Source organism: Rhinopithecus bieti, unplaced genomic scaffold (genome assembly GCF_001698545.2).
Source record: "Rhinopithecus bieti isolate Rb0 unplaced genomic scaffold, ASM169854v2 scaffold_17930, whole genome shotgun sequence".
In the NCBI taxonomy this organism is placed as follows: Eukaryota; Metazoa; Chordata; class Mammalia; order Primates; family Cercopithecidae; genus Rhinopithecus; species Rhinopithecus bieti.
The window spans coordinates 707,531-725,019 of record NW_016809035.1 but is presented as its reverse complement, the minus strand read 5'-3'; the positions used below and the strand labels follow the sequence as shown (position 1 = coordinate 725,019).

At 40.0% G+C, this 17,489-nt stretch overlaps 1 protein-coding gene across 1 annotated transcript; it reads right to left on the bottom strand.

Annotated features, from left to right (window-relative positions):
- Window positions 1–620: 620 nt before the first annotated feature.
- On the bottom strand, window positions 621–10,606 carry LOC108539502 (protein SET-like). The gene is made up of 2 exons (XM_017888245.1): window positions 10,311–10,606; window positions 621–1,062 (listed from the first exon to the last, which is right to left on the bottom strand). The coding sequence occupies exons 1-2, from the start codon at window positions 10,604–10,606 to the stop codon at window positions 621–623; spliced, it is 738 nt and encodes a 245-aa protein (XP_017743734.1).
- Window positions 10,607–17,489: the final 6,883 nt, after the last annotated feature.

Here is a 17,489-nt window from a genome sequence, read left to right as displayed (position 1 = left end):
AGTGTCATCTTAAACTGCAAGGATATCTGTCAAATATCACAATTAAACATGCCAAAGGAGAAGCCATGTTGTCAAAATGCCCACTTAACTCACCCAAACATCTCAAACCCATCCTTTGCTGACCTTCTATAACCCCACTTTCTAAAGTTTCTTTTTCTTTTTTTAAACAAGAGAAAGTAGACAGATATATGTTGGTAAATGCTACCTGTCCATATTCACATAAAGACACAGTGTATTCTCTGAGTCCAACAAACAGAGAAGGGAGGAAAAAAGCTAGAATGATACGCACTACTACACAGGGGCCTAGCACCCTCCAGCTTCCAGCAGAGCGAAGGGAGCAGGGTTTTCTTTTTTCCCGCAGAGCTCAGTGGTGTTGATTCCATACAGTTTTAATCAGATAGTAAGCAATAAAAATGAATTTCGAGCAGAAAGGGGTAGAGACTTCCCATTGTATTCTGCTCAAGGTATTTCCCCCAAAATAAGTTGAGGAAAGAGACCTCAAGAACAGGGTGACTGAGCACAAGAGGGAAAACAACAACAACAACAACAAAACTGCAACTTGCTCCCAGGGACTGGAGAAAATTTTTAAAAAGGGAAAGTTGGAATCTATCAGTGTTCTATTAGTTATCTTCTCCTTCATCCTCCTCTTCTTCCTTTCCTTCATCATCATCTTCTTCACTTTCATCCTCACCCCTTTCTTCATCAATATCTTCTAATCCTTCCTTGTCTTCATCATCATCATCTTCTGCTCCTTCTTCTTCGTCATCCATATCAGGAACCAAGTAGTACAGTAATGGTTTTGGCCAAATACCATCTTCAATGACCTCTCCTAACCCATCAGCACCTGTATCAGAATGGTCAATAAACCAGGTAAAGAAGCTCTCTGGTTCTTCATGCTGCCTCTTTCTGCTGTCTTTCTTCTGCATTTGACTTGAATGTTTCATCAAATCCTTTTCAGATTTCCATTTGATTGCAGTGGAATTTGAAGATAGATCACCATTCTCATTCAGATGAAATTCTTTGGAGAGAACTTTATTTTCAAAGTAAGGATTTTCATCCACCCTGAATGTGCCCGATCAAGTGTGATCTCAGAAGCTAAGCAGGGTCAGGCCTGGTTAGTACTTGGGTGGAATTAGGATATTCTTTTTTTTTTTTTTTTTTTTTTTTTTTGAGGCGGAGTCTCGCTCTGTCGCCCGGACTGGAGTGCAGTGGCCGGATCTCAGCTCACTGCAAGCTCCGCCTCCCAGGTTTACGCCATTCTCCTGCCTCAGCCTCCCGAGTAGCTGGGACTACAGGCGCCCGCCACCTCGCCCGAATATTCTTAATAAGAGGTATAGCCCAAGCAAAGGTAAAAATATAGTACAATCATGCTTGTGTATGGGCTCCTCATGGAAACCTGCTCTGCTAGAATTAGGAGAGTGGGGAGGGATGGAAGCTAATATTTGTTGTGCTCCTACTTGTGCTAGGTGCTTGCAGCTCATATGTTTTGGGGTGTCTGCTCTCCTGCAGGCCCTCTCTCTAGGAATCATCCCCATACAGGGCTGAAAGGTTGGGCCTGTAGCCATGTTTGTGCCATTTGTCCAGTCTCACATCCTGGTCACGAATCACTGGACCATGGGTGAACACTGGATCTAAGCTCAGTTGATCCAGTTCTTCTCCCAGAAACATGGCACTAGGACACAGAAAAACTAACCCAGTGGACTTCCTGTGGAAAGGCTGGAGTGTAGAAAAGTCCAGAGTGGGAAATAGTGAGAGGTAGAAGGGAACCGAAGAAAGCTGAGATCAGTCCGCACAGCGTAGAGAAGGGAAAATGTACACAGAGAAATACACAGGATGTTGTAAGAAAGATTCAGTAGCTCCTGGGAGATGATATATGTGCCTGGATTCCAACAATTTGGTTCCTGGTTTCTCTCCTGAGGATGCTATATTTCATTTCTTATTCCTTGATTTCAGTTGAATTAGTTTAAGTGCTTTCCTGTTCCTTACGATAAAAATAGCCTTGGCCAAGACAGTTTGTTCACATTTTTTCAGATTATCCTCTTAACAATTCATTGAAATAGATATCACTTCCACATTATTAATATGGATATCAAGGCTTAGAGCGGCAATGTGACCTGCCTATATGCATTCGGTTGATAATGGTTGAGCTAAGAGTGAAACCCAGGCCTGCCTGGCTCTAAACACCTTACACTTCTCCCTAAGGGACCTTGGCCAGTGTTTGAATCAACAGTTGATCCCAAAACACTTTGTCTGTAACTGCACAAGACACCCTCACTTCTGATGCTGTGTCTATTCAGGGCCAATTTGTTAACTTTTAGTCATTCTGAGATTCTCCTGTGGAGGTTCAAGCCCAGAAAGCTTATTTAATACATTAATTCAGAATTTGTAAGAAGTCAGATGCTGTATTCGTGGCTCTTACTGAGTCAAATTCAATGCAATCCTATCCTTAAAAAATACCCAGATTCTAGTGAATAAAGAGAAACTGGTCAAAATTAGTAGAATTTTTCCAAATCAAGAAAATTAAGAATGTCTTTAATTTGGGGGCCAGCTAAGTAATTTATTCATCCTAAACAATACTCACTGAATGGTTGATATGCCTCTTATATTTTAATAACCCATTACAAATATACCTTCTTTGCGCAATCTATATTCTAGTCATAGTCAATTCTTACAGTCCTTTCAAATGCCATGCTACTAGAACCTGTATGCCATAATATGTGTAAAAATTCATTTCCCTTCCCCTATCTGTCTGGAAAACTTCCACTCTATAGTATTCAACTGAAGGTGTCGCTCCTCCACAAAACTGTCCACTAACTCTTAGCCTCATGAGGTTAGTAATCTTTCCACTATGGCCCCAGGAAACCCCTGACCTTAACTCTCATCACTGCATTGTAATTGTCTCTTTGCAGTTGAAGTGACATGTTCTTCTCACTCTCATGCCAGGCCACTCTCTTTCCTTTCTAATTTCCACTTCCTCCTCATCTCTCATCTAGTAGGAGATGAATTGCTAATCTAATGAACTTGAGATATTGATTAGACTACATTTCATTAGTGAGTAAAGTTGCCATGGTCAAGACCACTCTATCCTTCCTGTAGAAACTCAGGACTTTCCTACCCTTCCCCCACCATCAAAGAAGGTCTGGGATGTGACTCAGGCAACCCCCTTTTCCTTCTATTTCTCTTCTGTACAGTTGGTAAAGTAAGAGATCATGTAGCCATGTGTGTGATGGAGGTGAGGCAGCTCTACCCCACAGGCCCAGCCATTCTCCCCACACCTTTGTGCCAGCATCTTCACCTGTGCATGCCTAGGTAAGCCAGATGCGTTACATACTACCAGCTATGCTATCTTTTTGGAGGGAAAGAAATGGGAAACCCTACTTCAGTTTCCCAGCTGAAGTCAAGTGGTCCAGCTCTGGGTACCAGGGATGAGGTCATGAGTGGTGATGAGGTCATTGAGTACCTGCCCATCCACTAACAAAGTGGAACTTGCTTTTCATTTAGATCTGTTTCCTTGTAAACTTCAGACTGTTGTAGTCAGCATTCTGGGCTAGGAGACTCGGAGCAGAGTTTGGCACTCAAACTCCATCCCACAACCCCCATTACACACTTTTAAGTGAAATATTCTAACCCAGTGGGTTTTGACCCTGGCTATACATTAAAATCACCTTCTATACCAGAAATCCAAATGACTCTAACACGTGGCTAAATTTGAGAGCCCTTGCAAAGGAGAGCTTCACAGTCTCCCCCATCCCACCCTAACCGAGGGCATGAGTTCTGCTATAAGGTGGTGGAAGGAAGCTTCAGGCATCAGTAGATTTGACTAGAGCTCAGAGTGAACTTGAGTTCAGCTCTCTGTGCCATAGACCCATCATCTATAAAATAAGAGGATTCACTGAGAACTCTTGACATTTTGGGAGTCATAGACACCTTTGAAATTTTCATGAAAGCTATGTGCATCTCCTCAAAAAAATGAATATTTGCCCTTATTCAGACATTCACATTCAGCTTCTGGGGTGCTTGGATGCTCTGACACCCTGGCCTATAGGATCACTGAGATTCTGTCCAGCTTTCAGGTCCAAAGGCCAATCTCTGTAATGTGCTAGAGAGGACCATTGGGCGGGCCAGGCTTCATTCCTTTTTCAATATTGTTCAAAATACACGTGCTTTGGACACCAGCACCAGCAAGATGCACATGCTGTGAGAAGCAGGGGGCATCTGATAACTGAGGGAACAGTTATCAGGGAGTGATTTATTAGTAAAATATTTATAGAGATTTTCAAGGCACCAGGCTCTAGGGATACCATTGTGAGAAAAAACACACACACAAACCCCACATTCATGATAAGGATATATTCTGATGGAGGTTTTTAGCTTTCATATCACACTTAGTACAGGACATATGTTCACTGAGTAGAATTCACCCATTCTACTTAAAAATCTCTCTGTCTCCCTCTGTCTCTTTCTTTTCTAATGGCCAAAAGTGCATCGTTGACTTTTTAAAAGACAATGCAGAATTTCCTTTGAAATTGGGCAAAAGACCCTGACCCTTGGTCTGCTCTGACCCTCCATTTCCTGTGTCCTTCCACCCAGAGGAAGGACTCTTTGAGGCTAAGGACATGTCCACTTGGGGCCTGCACTCCACCCTTTCACACCATGCTCTTGTCATCCGTGACCCCGTATTCCCTGCCCAAATGTCCCTGAATCTGTTCCTAGAGCTTGTGCAGGCTGCTTCTTCAGATGTCTCTTCCCCAGGCTGGGTCACACTGCTGGTTTATGTGTCCCTGGACCCAAGGGGTGGCCACAGGGCAGCAGTTTGCTGGGGATGTGAAGGGGCTTGCACGTGCAGGATGGCATATCCACACAAATGCAAGTGAGGCCCATTGCAGAGAGCCAGAACTGGGAAGAGAGGGCCATGGGCTGGGGCTAGGGAACTGCCTTTCTCCAGGCCATCATTTTACAGCTCTGAAACTGAGAATTCTAAATTCAAACTTGGCCTTCCAGGGTATTATAAAAGTATATTTGTCTAAGTAGGTGGATAAAGACATATTTTAGTGAACAGTCTCTTAGCCTGAACGATAACTTTAAAGTCTTTTTATAGATGGTATTTGGGCCTCCGTTTGTACACTTGTTCCAGGCTCCACCAATAATTGCGGGAGAGTCTAAGGTAGTAGGATTATGGTATGGACCCACCCAAGTTGCTTTGGCTTCTGACAGCTTTCCTTCATAGTTTCTTATAACAACCAAAGTAATAATAGCTAATTTTTTAAAAATAAAACTCTTATTGAAGTATAATATACATATATTAAAATGCATAATCATAGAATAAATACATCCATGTAACAGCCAACTGGATCAAAACAGAACATTGCCAGCATCTCTTACACACCCTTACAATAACCACTCCCTCCCTCCATCCTTCTCAAAGGTGACAAGTATCCCATATTAATTTGCCTATTTTTGAACTTTACATAAATGTAGTCACATCATATATATTCTTTTGCATCTGGCTTCTTTCCCTCAATATTATGTTTATGATTATCTGTTTTATTGCATGTAGAAATAGTTCATTCACTTTCATTGCTATATAGTGTTCTATTGAATCAATTTACCATTTTTCATTTACTTATTTGGTTGCTGATATATGTTTGGATTGTTCTCATTTGCTACTAAGAATGATGCTGCTATGTTTATTCTTTACCTGTCTTTTGGTGTCCATATACTTTCCTTTATGCTGAGTATATATTCCTAGAAGTGAGACTGCAGGATTTTAGGGTGTGTGACTACATTCAGCTTTACAGTACTGCAAAAAGTTTTCCCAAGAGGTCGTATAGAAAGACTTTTAAATTTTCTTTTATAGATAGAATGCTTTTCTGATTTCTCATTCTCTCATGTGTCAGTTTTGTTAAGGTTTGATTTCCTAGGGATTTATTCATTTTCTTTAAATTTCCAAATTTAAAAATAGACTTATGTTGTTTCTAACAGTTTCTAATTTATTCTTAATACCCATAGGACCTATAATATTTCCTTTTATTTCTAAAATCTGTGTCTTTTTTATTTTCCTGTTTTTATTCTTCTTTTGCAAGTGATTTGTTGATGTTATGAGTCATTTCAAAAAATAACTTTTGGTTTTGTTGATTTTCTTTATTGTACATTTGTTTTCAATGTTATTAATTTCTACTTTTATATATATTACCTTTTTCCTTCTACCTTCTATAGGTTTTACTTGCTGGATATTTTTCTAACTTCCTAAGAGATACTTAAATAATCGAGTTGCAGCCTTTCTTCTTTTCCAACATATGCATTTTAAACTATACATATTCTTTAAGCACTGCTTTAACTGTGACCATAGGTTTTGATATGTCATATTTTCATAACCATTCCATTCTAAAAACTTTCTGATTTCCAATGTGATTTTATTGTTGATTATTTGGAAGTATATTGCTTAATTTCCAAATATTTAGAGACACTGTAGTGGCCCATCGTTATTTATTTCAAGCTCAATTCCACTGTGGTCAGAAAACATGTTTATTGCAATCCCTTAAAACGTGTTGAGATTTGCTTTAAGGCCCAGTACATGGTCAATTTTGGTAAATGTCCATGTGCACTTGGAAACAGTCTGTATTCTGCAGTTGTCAGGTGTAGTGCTCTATATATATCAACTAGGCCATGTTTTATAATCATGCTGACTTTTTGCCTGCTTGTTCCATCAGTTACTGAGAAAGATATGTTAAAATCTCCAACTATGCTTCTGGATTTGTCTGTTTCTCTTTTTAACTCTGTCTTTATTGCTTCATATATTTTGAGGTGTTGTTAATAGGTTCATATAAACTTAGAATATTTCCACTTTCCTGTGGATTGACCTTTTAATCATCTTAAAACACTTCTCTTTATCTCTCATAATTCTTCTTGCCTTAAAGTCTACTTTATCTGATGTCAATATAACTATACAGCTTTCTTTCGGTTGGCATTACGTGATATGCTTTCTTTTATCCTATTACTTTCAATTTTCTGTATCTTAGTATTTAAAGTGTATGTTGTAAAAAGAATATGGTTTTATTTCATTTTTTATCCAGTTTGACAATCTTTGGCTTTAAATTGGAGTATTAGGTCTTTTTGCAAATCATGGAATTATCTGCATATTTGGGTTAATTTTGTTATTTTGCTAATTGTTTTCTCTTTATTTCATCTGTTCTATGTTCCCTTTTGTACATTTTTTGCCTTATTTTGGATTAATTATGTATTTTAATAATTCCATCTACCATGAACAAGGTTTTACCTATTGTTATTATTCTTTTCAGTGATTGCCCTGAAGACAACTGCACAGATAGACTCAGCCAAGCCTAATATCAGTGAATAAAATTTGCCAATTCCTGGACAACTCAAGGAACATGAATACTTCATTTACCACCCTCATATGTTTTAATTCTAAAAATATTTTAAACCACATAGATATTAATATAGCTGTTTTATATTCAATATTAATGTGGATATACCCACATATTTATGCTTTCCATTAATCATTGTTCTTTCCTGTATTTCCATGCTTTCACAGTGTATCATTTACTTTCAGCCTCAAGAACTCCCTTTAGTATTTTTTTAGGAAGCATCTGCTGATTATGAATTCTCTCATATTTTACTTGTCTGTAAATGTCTTCATTTTACTTTTATTTTAAAGGTTATTGTCAGTGGATACAGAAATGTGAGTCATAACTACTACCTTTCATCACTTTAAAGATATCACTCACTTATCGTCTTCCTTTCTTTGTGTGTGTGTGTGACAGAGTCCCATTCCATCATCCAGGCTGGAGTGCAGTGGCATGCTCTTAGGTCGCTGCAACCTCTGCCTCCCAGGTTCAAGAGATTATCCTGCCTCACCCTCCCGAGTAGCTGGGATTACAGGCACCTGCTACCACACCTGGCTAATCTTTGTATTTTCAGTAGAGACAGGATTTCACCATGTTGACCAGGCTGGTCTCAGACTCCTGGCATCAGATGATCCACTCACCTCGCCCTCCCAAAGTGATGGGATTACAGCCATAAGCAACCCCACACGGCCACCTAGTTATAGTTAAACCCCTATTTTTTTAATCATATCAAATTAGTATTTCTTCTTTAAAGGTAATATGTATTGTTTTCAGTTGACTTTAAGATGATATGTTCTTATTTGATTTTTGAGTAGTTTCACTACCATGTACCTATGTGTGATTTCTGTTCCATTAATTCTCTTTGGAGTTCATAAAACTTCTTGAATCTGTGATGCAGATCAGTTTTGGAAATTTTTCCGCCTCTATCTCTTCATATATCATTTCTCCCCCATTCTATTGATCTGTTTTGGAAAAACAGATCAGTTTGGGAAAATTTTCAGCCTCTATCTCTTCATACATTATTTCTTCCCATTCTATTCCTCTTTTTCTTCTGGGGCTCCAACTACTTATTTGTTCAAACTTTCACTCTGTCCCACATGTTTCTTAGGTCCTTGTCCATATTTTCCATTCTTTTGTCACTCCATGCTTTAGTCCAGATGTTTTCTTCTGACAAATTATTCAGTTCACTAATCCTATCTCAGCTCTTTCTAATCTAATGATAACTTCGTATGTCAAGTTTTTTATTTTGGATATTGTATTTTTCAGTTCTGGAATTTTCATATCATTTTCAATAGTTCTATATTCCATGCTGAAATTTACCATACCACCATCTAATTTCTTTAATACACTTATGACAGTTATTTTAAAGTCTATTTTAACTCCAGTATCTTTATTTTTCTATCGGTTTCTTTATACTGTCTGGCTTTCTCTTCCTCATGGTTGTTGGACATTTTGTCTTATCTGCAGGTGAATCTGGTAATTTTAGATTTAATATGAGATATTATACATCAGGCTGTTGATTATGTTATCTTCCTCCAAAGATTATTAACTTTTGCTTCTGGCAAGTAACTAGGTAAAGGCAGATTGACTCACCTTAATTAAGTCAATGAATGAACAGATTCAAAACTGGGCATTAGTCTTTATGAGGGTTGTTGCATTTCTAGTTAATCCATATTTCTAGATTATAACCCTTGAAAGTTCCACCTGAAAACACTGAGTAAACGTGATGATTCCTTTTTCTTGACCCTAAACTCCAATTTTTGTCTCCTTTAGCTCCATAAGTGTGCCAATAGAGATGCTCAACTCTTCACCTTTCAATCTTTTCTGTCCAGATTCTGGGTATCTAAGGTAATCCTTGTCAACTAGCAGATGCCTTGTGGGGAAAAGCAACACAGAATGTCAGGTTCACAGCTCTTTGCTTCCTTCCCTTCTCTCTGTGATCTTAGGCTCTTAAGTCCTCCCAGCCTTGGCAGTTCTCCAATGTCTTTAAAATTATTTTTATTTTTTATTTTATTTTTTATTTTGTTTTGAGATGGAGTCTTGCTCTGTCACCAAGGTTGGAGTGCAGTGGCAGAATCTTAGCTCACTGCATACTCCATCTCCCGGGTTCAAGTGATTCTCCTGCCTCATCCTCCCTAATAGCTGGGATTACAGGTGTGCGCCACCATACCCAGCTAATTTTTATATTTATAGTAGAGACAGGGTTTCACCATTTTGGTCAGGCTGGTCTCGAACTACTGACCTCAAGTGATCCATCTGCCTCGGCCTCCCAAAATACTGGGATTACAGGCTTGAACCACTGAGCCTGGCCTAAAATTACGTTTAAAAATTTCATACAGCTTTTCTATTTGTCCTTAGTGGGAAAGTTGGTCTGAAGTAAGATAGCTATTATGAAAGTTTTGATAGCTAACATTTATGAAGAGATTAATATGTTTCAGGCACATTTTGCACACTTTACGTATATATACTCACTTTACAACAATTCTAAGATGTAAGTTCTCTTATTTTCCCTGCTTTACAGAGAGAAGAAATGGATCATAGAGTGATGAGTAGTTTGTCCAAGGTCATGTAGTATAAGTGATACATCCAGAATTTGAAGCCAGGCAACCAGGGTTTAGGACCCTACACTTAGCCATAGAGATCTAAACCTCTTAATTCTCAGCTGTCCTGTATGCATTTGGGATCATGAGGTATACCTAATGCCTCATATTAAATACGCATTTTACTTGAATGAATCTGAGTGGGTTTCTGTTACCTGCTCTCAGATGATTTCTGACCAAGCTCTTTGGACAAGTTGCCTCTCCCACCAAAATGCTTCTTTAGAACAAAAGTGCATATTACTAATATCCTTTCCCCAAATGGGTCTTATTTATCTTCCCAGAGCTTCTCATTTGTTATTATTCTCATGATCTCATTTACTTTCCTTGTTTTTAAAAGGGCACTCACTGGGTAATTCCCTCACACCCATGGTTCCAGGAAACCCGTCTATGAGAGGTAAAGGATGTATTCAAGCTAAAAGTAGGCAGCCTCAGTGAAGGAACAAAGTCCTCCAGCAAGGTTAAAATTCCACCAGGCTTGTGTTTCAAGACCCAAAGCACAGCTTGAACAGGAGAGGTAATTGAGCCAGCTGCTGAGAGGCTGCAGTCATGTCCCCCCAATTCATTAATCTGCCTCCCTCTGCTATGAAAGGGACCCAGGGCCTCGATTTTAGCAGCATGAGGAAACACACCATTTTCATGCATGGTTCCGTAAAAACCGCCTCCTGGAGCTCTTATCTTAAAAAAAAATAAAGAAAAATACTCAAGAGAACAGTCTTTGCAGCTTCACATCGCTTTTTATTTAGCAATCTTTATAAAATTCAACCAGCTGTTTATTTTTTCCACTACTGGCCAAACATGTTACCCAGTGGTGGTTTATTTGGGGTCCATTTTGGCCCACACCATGGTCTAGAGTTGGGGGAAGTTCAAAGGAGGGTGCTTGTCTTGGGGGGAATTGGAAGTAAGAAAAAAACAGTCTTTTCAGGGAAAATGGCCCTTCAATCATGATGGAAACATTTCCTCTTTATCAGGACAGAATGGGGAAAAGGATAATAGAAATTCATCTTATCCAGTGGATATGCTGTTGCCTGGCATTCAGAGAGAAATCTAAAAACTTAGTAAGAGCACCAAAAAGGGGTTAGGTTGCTCATCTCAGAGGATTCCAACAGGAACTCCCACCTCCTACATTAAGATAATGATGATCATGATCATGGTCATAATCATGATCATGATGATGGTTCATTGTATTGGCTATCATGTGTGAGATGAATTATATACCTTATCTCTGAGCAACATGAAAGGTAGTTATTTGTATCCTATTTTACAGATGGGAAAATGACGTTAGAAAAGTTGTATAATTTGCCCACAGTTTCTCCGCAAATGGTGAAGTTGGGATTCTACCCTAAAGCCCTTGCTCTCCTCAAAACACCACCTTATCTTCTGACTTCTCTGTATTGTCACACCAAAATGATAACGATTTTTTTTTTTTTTAGATAGAGTCTTGCTCTGTCGCCCAGGCTGGAGTGCAGTGGCATGATCTCGGCTCACTGCAACCTCTGCCTCCCAGGTTCAAGCGATTCTCGTGCCTCAGCCTCCCAAGTAGTTAGAACTACAGTGCCACCATGCCTGGCTAACTTTTTGTATTTTTTAATACAGACGGGGTTTCACCATGTTAGCCAAGATGGTCTCCATCTCCTGACCTTGTGATCTGCCCGCCTCAGCCTCCCAAAGTGCTGGGATTATAGGTGTGAGCCACCACGCCCGGCCAGTAATGAGTATTTTAAAATAAGGTCAAATCAATGTTGTGACAGAATAACTACTCTCCCACAAAGAAATAAAAAATACTGCAAAACCATTAAAGATTATTTTACAGTAATGAGTGGGAAAGTTCCTAGCTCCAGGAAAAGACAACTAACACTGAACAGAGGTTCCAAATATCCAACCTTCTAAATAGACCCACAAACAACTGAGTCAGACATTCACCCAGGACTTCTTAAAAGCTGCAGAAGTGGTTCTTTATCAAGAGGAAAGAGGTTGTGGGAAGTCTGGGTAATTAGTCACAGGCCTAATGGGTCCTGCCTATTTGGGGTCTGAGCCTTTTCCTTCTACAGTGGATGGGAGGGGTGCTTCTCCACCTCCTAGCACAACAGTTCTCAAATATTTTAGTCACAAGACCCTTTTGCATGTTTAAAAATTACTGACAGCTCTAGGGAGCTTTTGTTTACAGCACCTGTGAACGTTCACAATATTAGAAATTAAAACTAGAACTTTAAAATATTTGCTAACTTATTTAAAATAATAAAATAAACCCATTACATGTTAACATAAATAAGATTTTAATGTAAATAACTGTATTTTCCAAACAAAAAATTAATGAGAATAACAGCATTGTTTTACAGTGTTAAAAACCTCTTTACTGGTGAAACCCCGTCTCTACTCAAAATACAAAACTTAGCTGGGCATGGTGGCGTGCACCTGTAATCCCAGCTAGTTGGGAGGCTGAGGCAGGAGAATCGCTTGAACTCAGGAAGCAGAGGTTGCAGTAAGCCAAGATGGCACCATTGCACTCCAGCCTGGGCAGCAAGAGTTAAACTCCATCTCAAAAAAACAAACAAAACAAAACAAAAAACAAAAACAAAAAAACCCTACTGTCCAGTTTCATCCCAAATTGCTAGATTCTTATATCTGCTTCTTCATTTTATCTGTTTGTATTTACTTTGATTGAAGAATATGAAAAACACTGACCTTGCACAAATATGCAATTGGAAAAAAATGAATATTTTAATAGCTGTTAATGTAGCTGTGGATATTCTTCGATATTACACAAAAACTTAACAAATAGTTATTTCTTAAGCATTACAATGTAGAATCTGAAACCATGTTAATCATTTCTGGTCTTTGCTATTCATATGTTGAAATCCATTGGTCTTTCTTGTGCTCAGAATGGATCTTTTTACCCATTTTTTAAACATCATCCATTGGTAATTGGAAATATTAGTTATTTGAGTTATGCAGATTTTCTAAATTGATACATTTCATTACACTAGTCAGAAACCATACTCTTTGTCATCTATGATGTCATTAGAAAAGTGTTAAGTATGGGAAGCTATCAAGCTTATGGTTGCAGATGCAAATTTTGAAAAATTCTAACTTCTGCTTGAAAACCCATTGTTTTTTCAAGTGACAACAATACTGTCAGTTACTTTTTTGGAAGTGACAGGCTCTCTTTGTACACTTTCAAGGAAATAGCTGCTAAACTCTCAAGTTGATAGAGCAATAATTTGTTTTTTTTGATATTGTTTCAAGTAAAAATAGTGTTCCATGAAACAAGGGGCCAGTTCAGCTTACAACTTAGTTGCAAAGTGTTTTTTTCTTAGGACCGCCATCATACTTTTGCATGCAGTAGAAGTACCGTATGTATATTTCCCATTCCATCACAAGGAATATTGTTATTAGGATGTATACATCCAGGCACAGTGATTCACACCTGTAATCCCAGCACTTTAGGAGGCCAAGGTGGACAGATCATGAGGTCAAGAGATCGAGACCATCGTGGCCAACATGGTGAAACCCATCTCTATTAAAAATTTAAAAATTAGTTGGGCATGGTGGTGCACGGTGTAGTCCCAGCTACTCAGGAGGCTGAGGCGGGAGAATTGCTTGAACCCGGAAGGTGGAGGTTGTAGTGAGCTGGGATCGCACCACTGCACTCCAGCCTGGCGACAGAGTGATACTCCGTCAAAATATATGTATGTGTGTGTATGTATGTGTGTATATATATATATATATATATATATACACATCTTGAAGGGTTGAGATTTACAAAATTTAATAATTTTTACTGCTTCATCAAAGCATTCTTTTTTTTTTGAGATGGACTCTTTGTCACCCAGGCTGGAGTGCAGTGACACAATCTTGGCTCACTGCAACCTCCACCTCCTGGGTTCAAGTGATTCTCCTGCCTCAGCCTTTCTACTAGCTGGGATTATAGACACCTGTCACCACACCCAGCTTATTTTTGTTTTTTAATAGAGGTGGGGTTTCTGCCATGTTGACCAGGCTGGTCTCAAACTCCTGACCTCAGGTGATCTGCCCACCTCAGCCTCCCAAAGTTCTGGGATTACAGCCATGAGCATTCTTAATGGAAACTGGAATTCTTTTTTCCTACTGGTGAGTGTGTGGTGGTGAAGAGTATATTTGGGTACCACTGCCTTCATTCATGCTGAGCTGCTAGCAGTTTCATCTACCATTATTGTACCATTAGTGCAAAAGTCAACACAGTCAGAAAGGCAAATGTTTTATTATGAAAATGATTTTAAGCTTGTGAATCCCCTGAAAGGGTCTTGAAGACCCCCAGGAGTCCATGACCACACTATAAGAATAGCTGTCCCATCAAATTGAAGGAAGATGAAGCTTCAAGAAAATCACTGAGGGGGTTGCTTGCAAGAAGTGGAGATTGGCACCCTCCCTGGATGCTTGTGAAACTTCCGAGTCAGTAGGCAAACCCTGGGCTGCCATCATAGGTGAAGGGATTCTTGGGAGAACTTGGCATGCCTATCCTGGAATCTGGGGGGGACCACAACATAGGATTGTGCATTTTTACTGTTCATTAAGATGGCTGGCTGAGGGCAAGAATAGGGGCTGAGGAACAAGGGAAAAGGGTAATTTGTCCATTCAGATGAGGTGCTCTTTTACAGCCTGCACAAGGCATAATGTGTATCAGTGGCAGCTCCAGGTTGGGAGCATGCATGCACCCAAGGACTTCCTACCTGGAGATTTCTAAAATCATGAGGCTAGCTGGAGTAGCCCTCAGTAGTATGGAGAGATGGGATGGGACTGTGGATAATGTGTGTCTTGGTCCTCTGAGACTGCCGTAACAAAAATACCATAGACTGGGTGGTTTATAAACAACAGAAATCTATTCCTCGTGGTTCTGGAGGCTGGGAAGTCCAAGATCACGGCAGATGTGGTGTCTTGTGCAGGTCTGCTTCCTGGATCATAGATGGCTGTCTTCTCACTGGGTCTTCATGTGGTGGAAGGGGCAAGACAGTTCTGTGGGGCCTCTTTTATAAGGGTACAAATTCCATTCATAATCACTTAGGAAAGGCCCCACCTCATTATACCACACATTGGGGATTAGGACTTCAACAAAGGATTTTTGGGGGATGCAAGCATTCCATCTATTGCCTTGTGCCTAGGAAGAAAATGAGGCATCTTCTACCCAGCCTAGTTCCCCACAGCCATTTGAGAATGTTAAAGAGGATGTCAGAGGTTCTCAGGGCTTCATGCAAGGTAGCAGAGTGCTAAAGGAAGGGGCAGGGGACAGAAAGATGTCCAAAGCTGATAAGAGGATGGATCCCCCACAAGGTAAAGGATCATTGAGAGAGATTAGAGGGGTCAGGGACATCTGGGGCAGCAGGCGCCAGGATGAGGCTCAATATTACCTCTAGAAAACCATGCATGTCATCAACACAGAGAGGACCACATCAAACAGAGCAGACCAAGGGCATCTCCTCACCCTCTGCCAGCAAATAACTCATCTCTTCTTCCTAACTCTCAATTGCCAGCAAAGATAGACCCAGGTAGGGGAGGGGAAAGGAAGTGAGCTAGTAGTGCTTATGTCCTCCCCTGTTTTCCCCATTCCCACCATACAATGCTTTTCCCCATTCCCACCATACAATACCCAGAGACAGAAGAAGGAAGAGCAGCAGTTCACAATCCCCTTATTCGAGTTGGGATAGCCTGAGAGTTTGAAATGGACATTCAGAACCATAGTCTTAAACTAGACCGAATTGAGTTTCAATTGCCTGATGTGTCAAGAAAATAATTGGATCAGTTTATGTTCTTGATAAGGTATCTGCTACACTGTGAGGAAGATTTAATACAATATAACTAGAGGTAGTGAATGAAATAAATGGAATTGTTATGTGTTTATTCCCCCAAAGAGCTGAGGCCACAAATCAATCACGTTTAAACAACTAAAACTGGCTGTAAGGCACAATGACCAAGATTCCTTTCAGCCACCTCCCTAAAGTATCCATGGAAGTAAAAATAAGTGTTGTCTGTTTTTCTGCCCATCATTGGCTAGAAAACTCCATGGAGTAATGAAGGGAGCATTGGGTAGAGTGAAGATACACAGCTTCTATCTTCCCAGAAACCTCTATCCATTGTCACTGTATCTCCATCCCATCTGACACCAGTGGACTGCTAATTGCATTACTTTGCTTGTCCTCTGGCCACAAAGGTGGACATGTAGTTAAGGCTTGGCCAAACATGACTCCCCATCTCCTTGCTTACAATAATTAGTGTATTGGGCAGACTAAGACCAAAGCAGGCCAATCAGACTGCCATCAAGTGAATTAATCTATGGTTGCTAGGGCGGGAAGTTGTTTTCTGTTTTTTTCTGAAATCATGGTGCTGTAAGGATGAACTAAGCCTCTTGCTGGTAAGGATCCTCTTTAGTGGATAAAGGTGAAGAGCTGAGAAGAAAATAGGGCTGAGGGGTAGAAAGAGAGACCGATGGTGATGTTGTCATTGGACCCTCTGGGTCCACCTTGGACTGAAACTCTGAAAGATGCCCCTTGGACTTCCAAGTTCTGGGCCTATTGCTCTTTTGTCAAATTTTTTTCTGAGACAGGATCTTGCTCTGTCATCCAGGCTGGAGTGCAGTGGCATGATCATGGCTTACTACAGCTTTGACCTCCGGAGCTCAAGTGACCCTCCCTCCTCAGCCTCCCAGGTAGCTGGGACTACAGCTTCATGCCACTACACTTGGCTAATTAAAAAAAAAATTTATAGAGACGGAGTCTCCCTATGTTGCTCAGGCTGATCTCAAACTCCTGGGCTGAAGCAATCCTTTTGCCTTGGCCTCCAGCAGTCTTCCTGCCTTGCCCTCCCAAAGTGCTGGGATTATAGGCATGAGCCCCTGTGCCTGACCTTTTGATTAAGATAAGAAAACTTGAGGTTTTATTGTTCTTTATGACCAAAAACAGTGTGAATACACTGGACTCTAGATTCAGCTATTTCAGTTACATAGGAGTGTGGGCAACTTATTAAACTTTATTAATTTTTAAATTTATTTATTAATTCACTTATCCAATAAACATTTATTGAACATATACTAAGTAAACTCAGCACCAAAGATGAAAGATGAAACTATTTGATTCCTGTCTTTAAGGAGCTCACAGTCTTTGGAGAGAAAAAAAAATGACCACAAAACAAGGAAATATTGTTTTAAAATTCAAGGTGAGTACAGAGAAAGCATATAAACATAAGTCTGTCTGGAAATTTCAGGCAAGGCTTTGAGTTTGAGACTTGCTGCCAGAGAGGCAAGGGCATTCCAGATAGAGAAGAGCACCTGCAAGGCATGCAGGAGACGGGTGGGCATAGGATAGCTCTAGCATAGTGTGGGAGACAGGGAGAGGCAGACCGTAAGTCAAGAGAGGTGAATAGGGTCAGATCAGAAACTATATTATGCAAAAAGGTTTTGCCTAAGGCATGGAGAGCCACTGAAGGATTTGCAGTAGGAGAGAAAGGTTGGATAGGATTTGAAAGATTAAAAAACCCAAACAAACAACACAATTCCAGA

What these genes read in the sequence shown, in the direction of transcription:
- LOC108539502 (XM_017888245.1), bottom strand. Translation starts at nt 10,606, where the DNA reads ATGCATGAAAATGGTGTGTTTCCTCATGCTGCTAAAATCGAGGCCCTG. An exon ending in GGGTGTGAGGGAATTACCCA is followed by an intron (nt 1,063 to 10,310) that starts GTGAGTGCCCTT and finishes GGGCACATTCAG; the next exon opens with GGTGGATGAAAATCCTTACT.